The following is an 8,567-nucleotide window of genomic DNA, read 5'->3' on the forward strand; positions in this document are numbered from 1 at the left end:
TGCTAAATTAGAGACGGCTCGTGTTGCTTTGCGCGAAATTCAAAAACAAAGATAAACAAAACCTTTGGGGGGGGGGAATTTACTATCTATATCGTGACTACAAACTCTATGAATATTTTTGTTTCTATTTAAACATATTCCAATATGTATATCCTGAATAAACGTAAAATTTCCGTTAATCAGTTGAAAAAAGGCAGACATTTGATTGTTCAAAATTATTAATGTATATTTTCATAACTAACTTTTAAGTTATGGATTTCCTGTGTTGTATACTCCCCCCTTTCGTGACGGCTTATAACGCCTAAAATTCGGGTTTCAACATCCGCGGTGAGCAGATTACAGATAGCCCATTGTGTAGCATAAACAAACAAATCTAAGTTATATAAGAATCCTCAAACGATTAAATATAATGTTTTAGATTTTGTTCATTGTGTAGCACAAACTTTATGCTGAAAATCAAACAAACCTAAGTTATATAAGAACCTCAAACAATTCAAGATAATAATCTAGATTTTGTTCATTGTGTAGCATAAACTTTGTGCTGAAAAACAAACAAACAAACAAATCTAAGTTATATAAGAACCTCAAACAATTCAAGATAATAATCTAGATTTTGTTCATTGTGTAGCACAAACTTTGTGCTGAAAAACAAACAAACCTAACTTACATAAGAATCCTCAAACCATTAACGATAATGATCCAGATTTTGTTCATATGAGCTCTATTGCGACAATGTTTCAGTTTAACGTGCTTTTCAGCTAGTTTTGTTATTCTAGTTTCATCCTTGTTGCCGAGTTGTGAAACGTATTTATTCATAACAAACCATGGCGAACTGAGGTCGATAAAAATAGGATGTTATCTAAATCCTGAGTTTTAAATTATTTTTGTTGTGAAAGTCAGCTTGGTTCACATATTTTTATATAATACAATGATGTTCGTAGTATGGACTTTTTTTATCCAGTATGATTAAATATGTTTTTATTTTATTTAAAAGTATTCTATTCAAGAGAAGTATATTTTGAACAATTACGTGCCGTACACAATAAAGGCTAAGCCTATTTTTACTGTCCCGCTAGAATTAACACTATTTCCGCTAAATTTAAACTAAACAGAACTTTCAATAAATCATATTCGTGTGCTATAATTTACTATTCCTTTTTAATACTATTTATTCATTTTAGCAAGTCTTCACTAATTTTCCTTTTATCATTCATTTAACTACTTTTATTCCCAGTTCCCAAGTTCTCGAAAGTTCTTCCCTAAATCTTTGTTAACTGACTTTCATCTTACTTTTACTAATAAGATATTACTCTTTATTCAGTGCTTATAAGTCACGAAGTTGTTATTACTCTTTCTTACCTCTTCAATAAGCCTTCACTTAGTCTTGGTTATTTTTCATTAACTCTTCAATACTTCCATCACATTTCATCAACTTTTCTCTTACTCTTCATTAACTCATTATTTACTGTTTATTATTTTATATAACTTTATATTACCTCTTCTCTGTGTCTTCACTTATTCTTAATTACGCATTATTCATTACATTGTTCGCTCACTCACAACATTACAATTGTTGTTCATGCAATTGATGATATAAATAGTGCCTAGACTACTGCTATGTCTGTCATTTCTCAGTTGGTCTGATGAGCACTGGTATTAAGCGAAAGGTCTCGTCGGCACATGCCAGATATAATATGATTTACGAATTCTTGCATATTCTTCTTTGCTTTCAGTAATAAGTTCTTAAAATTAAATTACCCTTTTCTAAAGTTTCATCACCTCTTAGTTCTTCTTCAGTCATTTTTCCTTAACCTTTCCATCATTCATTCTTCAATAATTCTTCTTCAATGTTTTATTTCTCTTCAATAATTCACATTTTCGCAGCTCATGATTGCTTTGTATATTTCTTTCACGATTCCGACCACTCAGTTAGGAGTGCAGATGGTTCGAGTTAACCATTAATTAAAAGACATCATAAAGCCATCTCTATAGACTAAACTTACAACCAATGACTACACCAAAAATTAATTGATACTTATGTTATATGTTTTTTATTATGAGAATCTATAACATCATATTTAAGCTAACCATCGTACGCAGTGGCGCCATAAAGCAAGATCTTGGGGAGAGGGGAGGGAGTAAAGTTGAGCCGTAATTTCTATGTCGTAGCACATAAGAGCCAAGGGTTATGAGGAACAAAACGAAACAAGGAAATTTCAATTTTGTACATTTTAATATTAGTAATATCCCACAAACATTGCCCACTAACCAGACGTTTTACATTTCTCAACATCAAATTAAAGCTTGGGTGGGGCGGATGCCTCCCTCCAATTGGCGCCACCTATAGTACGAAATAATAAATAACAAAACTTGTTTCTTGAATCAATTTCAACAGAACGTAATGAAGGTGAAGTATATGTTGTTAAAAAATAATCAATTTTCCAAGTTCCATAGCCTCACGTAGTCACAGTACCAAAGTGTAATTGGATTTTTTTGAACGGAAGTATGAAATACGGATTTGTTAGTCATGTTAGCCATGATATCGACTTCTGTCCTTCAGTAACTACATCAATATCACAGCTAGAGAACAGGATTATCAAGAATGGCGCTTAGATTTTAGATTAAATCCTTTGGAAAATGTGGTTGTTGTTGTTTTAGTACAAAATGAGCCATCCTCGTTCTGTTCACCGCGGGGAATATGACACCAAATTTTAGCGCTGTAAGTGCGTAAACATATCGCCGACCCACTGGGTGTGGGAACCTGTTGGAAAGGAAGCAATTCAGGAAAAAGAAACAAACTTAAAAGCGTCAAAAACAAAACAAGTATCGCTACATCTTACGGCTTAAATAGACGACTTCTTAATATCGCGTAATTTTATGAAATATTAAAGTTTCAACTTGTTATATTCAAGGCCGTAAAGCAGTATATTTCCAAGGTTCAATTTAACAGAAGGAACAACACGACAACCACGATTAAAGGAAATATTAGCAACACATACATGAATGTATTTTATTCAAGTTAAGAACACGAATAACTGTAATTTCTACAACACATGAATGCCACGGAAGAACGCTGTAAAACATTACAACATGTCCGTAAAACTACAGCAAATGTTAAGGAGATACATATAAATGTTAATTATAATCCCATATGTAAATGGGACTCGCTTAAAAATTTTAATTATGCAACAGTGAATATATTGTTTTTAACCTCACTGTTAATCGTATACCAATCTCACCTTACATACGTTATACATTGACATTTACTTAGCCAAAGCAGCAGTTAGTATACGCTCAGCTGCACATTTAAATATTGAATTCGTTATAGCTCTCTCTCTGTATAATTACAGCATTAAATTTTCCTTAGTATCGCTTGCTTTTTGTATTTAGCATATTACGTTTCGCGTACAATCTACGAATATCGTAATTACGCTTTAATAATAGTTTAAGAGATTCAGTTGAGAAATGTTGGTGGCTGTAATCGAACATTTAGTAAGTTCACGTTGTTTATGTTTAAATAACCTGCTATAGCGAAATGAATTAAAAATAATATTTCACCATATACAACTTGAAAAAAAAAAGACAGACTGTATCTAAGGGTGAAATCCACATATATTTTTTGTAAAATGTTCTTCATTATACGTCATTTACAGGCATGCACACACACACACACACACACACAAACATATGCTCAAGTTCATAGTTTGTTATGAGGTGTGTATGACGTACGTACTTAAAAGAAATGAATATTTTACAGTTACAAACGTGCAGAAGTTTAATATAAAACGTTCCTGGAAATTTTAAAAGCCTGCAGGATAAAAGTTGAAACACGTCAGATAGTTTTGCTAATTTTGCTTTCTACACTTATACTGCAGATATGAAATATCCTTTCATCCTTGCTATTTAAAAGTCTCTATCCAGAATGGTATTTATTTGTTTATAGTCACATATATAAATCCAATTCACTGCTACATAATCTACGATCCCATTGAAAACTTTCTGGGGAAAAGATATTCGCAAGATAATAACAATTAATTCATCCTGAAGGGCATACAACAGCACAAAAACATTTTCGTAGATTCTTCTCCAAGTATTCCGGGCGTAGCCCAGTGACTAGCGTGCCTACTGTGAAGTTGAGATTCCATGGTTCGCGTCCCCTGAAACAAGAGTAAACCAAGAGGTGGGGATGAATGATGTTGATTAGCTGTTTTCCCTATAGTCTAGTCCCTATGCGGACTTACAACACTAGAAACCGGGTTTCGATACTCGTGGTGGGCAGAGCACAGATAGCCCATTGTGTAGCTTTGTGATTAACTTCAAACAAACAAACAAACCTATAGTCCATCATTTAAAAAGTAGGGACGGCTTGCGCAGATAGACCTCATATATGTTTGCGCAAAATTCAATAAATAAATAACTCTTCTGAAGATGATTGCGAGCTGTCAGACAAAGGAGAGTCCTGTAGTAATTAGACCTCGTTTACTCTGTTTTGGGATCTAGTATATCTAAACATCAATTATAATATTTAAAAAATACTACATAGGGAAGTTACAAAGTAAAAAGTCGGCAGATGTAAAGGCGTGATGACTGTTTTACCAACCAATTTGAGTGACATATCGGAATTCCCGGATGTGAAGGTAAACAATGATTCCTACACACAAAATATTTATAGGCCTAGATGGATTTGAAGACTTTCAGAGCATCGCCATCAAAGGGACAAAGAGTGTTGTTTATGTAACTATATATGTACCATAGTGTCTGTCCACCTTCTCTTATTATCTATCCAGACAGTCCTTAAATTGCATGGATCTAGTAACCAGAGCTCTTTCTCAACAGACTAGCTTTGTGTGTGCCTCAAATGGTCGTTTGACTCTAAAGAATGCATATATAATGACGACAGTTTCACTTTTGGTGCAACCTATCAGTGAACAACAATCTCAAATCAAGTATATCTACATCCTAACACAGGCACAAAAATCCCTAGCTGTAAACAATAACAACAATTCAACGTATACACTTTAGTAAAGATGAGAAAAACTCTCAATAATATATAACACTTTTAGGCAAGAAAGATGGTAAGACCTTTTTTAAAATGGAATTCTGCTGTTGCACTTTGTTCCACTGCTGTTATGTAAGTGCAAACAGATATTTTCATTCCAATTAAACAGTGTCTTTCTCCGACCATATTAAAGCTCTATTCCTCACCATAGACAAATCAGTATCCACCCCTTATCTCTGTTTCTACCAATGCCACGAGTACGCAATCGGGACCAGTCTCTTTGGATCCAACGTGGAAGTCAATCATTAAGTCTCTCACTTGCTTGTAATCCTCTTCACTTAATGGGGACTCATCCTCTCCGTTTTGGGCAGAGTCCATGGAGGTCAATATAACTACTTTTGAATAATAGAGAAAAGTGGCCGAAAATTAGAACAAAAACGCTTCTCATCTAGATCTATTCAACAATCTAAGTGAAATTGTCCAGTTGATACAGTAATACTACTCTTTATACCAATTTAGATGACACTTGATTCTTACAATCCTTTTATAAAAAACAACAACAAAAAACCAGCTGACACTGTCTCCATTCAACATAGTTCGTTAATCAGAAACAAGATGTATGACGATGGGTTCAAAGAGGATCAATTTTTCTGGTTGATCAGTATATTACCTCTATGAATGTACTATTCACTACAACTCTAAAGACTGTTGGCGTTCATGACTCCATTGTACCATCACACTGTACGCTCTTTACTTGTCTCCAGGGAAATAAATTGATCAAACCGAAATTGATGATCTTATTGAATAGTTTCCATCTTCCCTCATTTATCCTGCGAGATTTAATTGGGAATATTACACTCTGGAGTGGTGAAATTATGGATGGGAAGGGATAATTTGTGGAGCATTTTCTTTCATATCATAGCCTTTCTCCCTCTTCGATACTTGTAATTATATTAATTTATAAGCCCCGAGTCGGACATTTACTGCTATTGATCTATCAATTTGTTCACTTTTTCTCTTTCCTTGCTTTTCACGAGGCAGTGATAATTTCCCATTATTTTGAGAGAGATTGGCCACAGTTAGTGCTATCCATGACGAAAGCTGGTGGCGGTTGTCTGGTCCTTCTTCATCATTCTTATAGAGCTTAATTCTGCCATTGTTATCCGACCACCTGTTAATAACTGTGTAGAGGCAGTAATTTATCATATTGACTAGAAGGATGTCTTTATTACCCCTAAAACCCCGACACATTTTTCACAATATTCTCATCCATGGTAGACACCTGAATGTCAAAGGGCACAATGGTCTCAGAAAAAAGGCTAGGACATTCTTCGGTGATATCCCACTGTTACCAAATGCACAGCCTTTTAAGAAGACTCATGCCCGTGCCAAGTAGATCAAATATCGAAGCCAGGAGGAGGCTTAGATTTTCACTACCAGTTCTAAGTTCTTTTGGAACATAATTCAATCTTCCAACACAATGACCAACAAGTAGCTGACTGACAGAGAATTGTTAACACTCTTAGAGACTGGTAACCAAGCACATCTACCATTTTCTTCGTCTTCCCGGCCATCAAAAAATGGATTGAAAATTTTCACTTTCTTTTCAGACTAATTGTCTTTTAATTATAAATGACCATTCATTCTGATTGAATTCAAATTTTCTCTAAATTAGTCAGCAGAATATCTTTCAGATTGGATGATGTACATTACAATATGCTGTGCCATTTTTCTCTATGTATTTCTTGAATTTCTTCTGTTTTATAATCAGCTTCGAAAAAAGAAAAAATTCTTCATATATAGTGTTGGGCTGTTGTTATCACTTTTTCTGATAAGTTGTCTGTGAAAAATTTTGGGGAGGATGATTGATGCTCGTCACGTTTCGGTATTTGGATCAAACAACGTGGTCTGGCATGGCCAGGTGGTTAGGGCGCTTGCCTCGCAATTTGAGTGTTCAATTCCCTGTCCCACCAAACATGTTCACCCTTTCAGCCGTGGGGCGTTATAATGTGAAGATCAATTCCACAATACGTTGATAAAAGAATAGCCCAAGAGTTGGCGATGGTGGTGGTGACTAGCTGCTTTCCTTCTAGTCTTTCACTGCAAAATTAGGGATGGCTAGCTCAAATAGCTCTCGTATAACTTTGCGCGAAATTCAAAACAAACAAATCAAACAACCTATTCTTTTACGCTGGATTTTGTAGGCAGTGTTTCACCACGGATTACCTGAGTTGACTTGAAACATTGATCAGGGAAGCTATTCTCAAGAGAGAATATCATGTTTATATATTTTTGATTTTGAGAAGGCTTATGACACCAGGTGGAGATTTGGTATATTTTGAGATCTCTATTTTTATTGGTTGTATAGCCATTTACCAACTTTTATTTGCAAAATTTTAGCAGAGAAGTCAATCTGAGTCCATATGGGATCAGCAGATCCCAAAACCTTACGTAGGAACTTAAAGTACCTCAGAGCTGTATCTTGAGTGTCACATTGCTCAGCACTAAAATTATTGCCATTACTGAACAACTTCTTCCTAAAATTGCATGTAACCATTATGTTGATAACTTTCAGATTTCCTGCCAGTTTTAGAATATGAGATATACTGAAAGCAAGTACCTTCAATAAAATATGTTAGTGGATCATTACCAACATTTTTATATATTTACCAGATAACACTATTTACAGTCATTTTTGCTACAATAGAGATGGCACTCTGATCCAGAGCTCTATTTCAGAGGCGCACTTATTCCAGTAGTAGCAGAGATTGAGTTCTTAAGACTTTTCTTTGATGGCAAGCCGATTTTTTATCTACACATAAACATCCTAAAATCAAGTGCACAAAGGCACTGAACATTTTCCACATCCTCTCTTCAATATCTCTTGAGGAACAAATAGATATTCTATCCTCAAAATCGCCAATCTCTTCATTAAGTTAAGTTGGACTGGATTTCTGGACTATGTCTCAGCCAGAGACTCTGCATCGAAGATTAGGGGCATCGGCTGAGAACAAAGGCTTTTTAAACTTCTCTAGTCCAAAGTTTATATGCAGAATCCTTTGAACCTCCACTTCACATTCGAGGTTTGTAATTTTCTCTGCAGTCACAACCATAACATTCCACCTAGCAGGGTGTCATGATTCAATGGACAATGCTTTTTGCAAATAGATAAACCATAATCCCAAGCCCTGGGCTTTATATCCAATCAAAATTGATTCAGATGTGTTTGACATTGGCAGGCAATTTGGGTTCTAATTCAACTCTAAACTCAATAGTTGGCCCTCTAGCTTGCACAGTAATCAGAGGAAAAAATTGTCCCGACAATACTTTGCATTAGCTTCAGTTTTATTAAATATCCTACAGGGAATTGGCCCGGTATTATACGAGCAATGTGACACTTAAGTCACAAATACTCACGGTTTTAGTTTTATTATACATCCTTTAGGAGAGTGGCCCGCCGATACATGAGCAATGTGACACTTAAGTCACAAATACTCACGGTTTTAGTTTTATTATACATCCTTTAGGAGAGTGGCCCGCCGATACATGAGCAATGTGACACTCAAGT

General features: G+C 35.1%; 1 protein-coding gene across 1 annotated transcript in view; it reads right to left on the minus strand.

The window, feature by feature from the left end:
* The window catches only part of LOC106469230 (glutamate [NMDA] receptor subunit 1-like), a 43,257-nt gene extending 37,880 nt beyond the window's left edge, over nucleotides 1-5,377 (minus strand). The window contains exon 1 of the mRNA XM_022397682.1: nucleotides 5,246-5,377. Coding sequence (XP_022253390.1) covers nucleotides 5,246-5,377 — 132 coding nt within the window. The remainder of the gene's footprint in view (nucleotides 1-5,245) is intronic.
* Nucleotides 5,378-8,567: the final 3,190 nt, after the last annotated feature.

Source organism: Limulus polyphemus, unplaced genomic scaffold (genome assembly GCF_000517525.1).
Source record: "Limulus polyphemus unplaced genomic scaffold, Limulus_polyphemus-2.1.2 Scaffold3366, whole genome shotgun sequence".
In the NCBI taxonomy this organism is placed as follows: domain Eukaryota; kingdom Metazoa; phylum Arthropoda; class Merostomata; order Xiphosura; family Limulidae; genus Limulus; species Limulus polyphemus.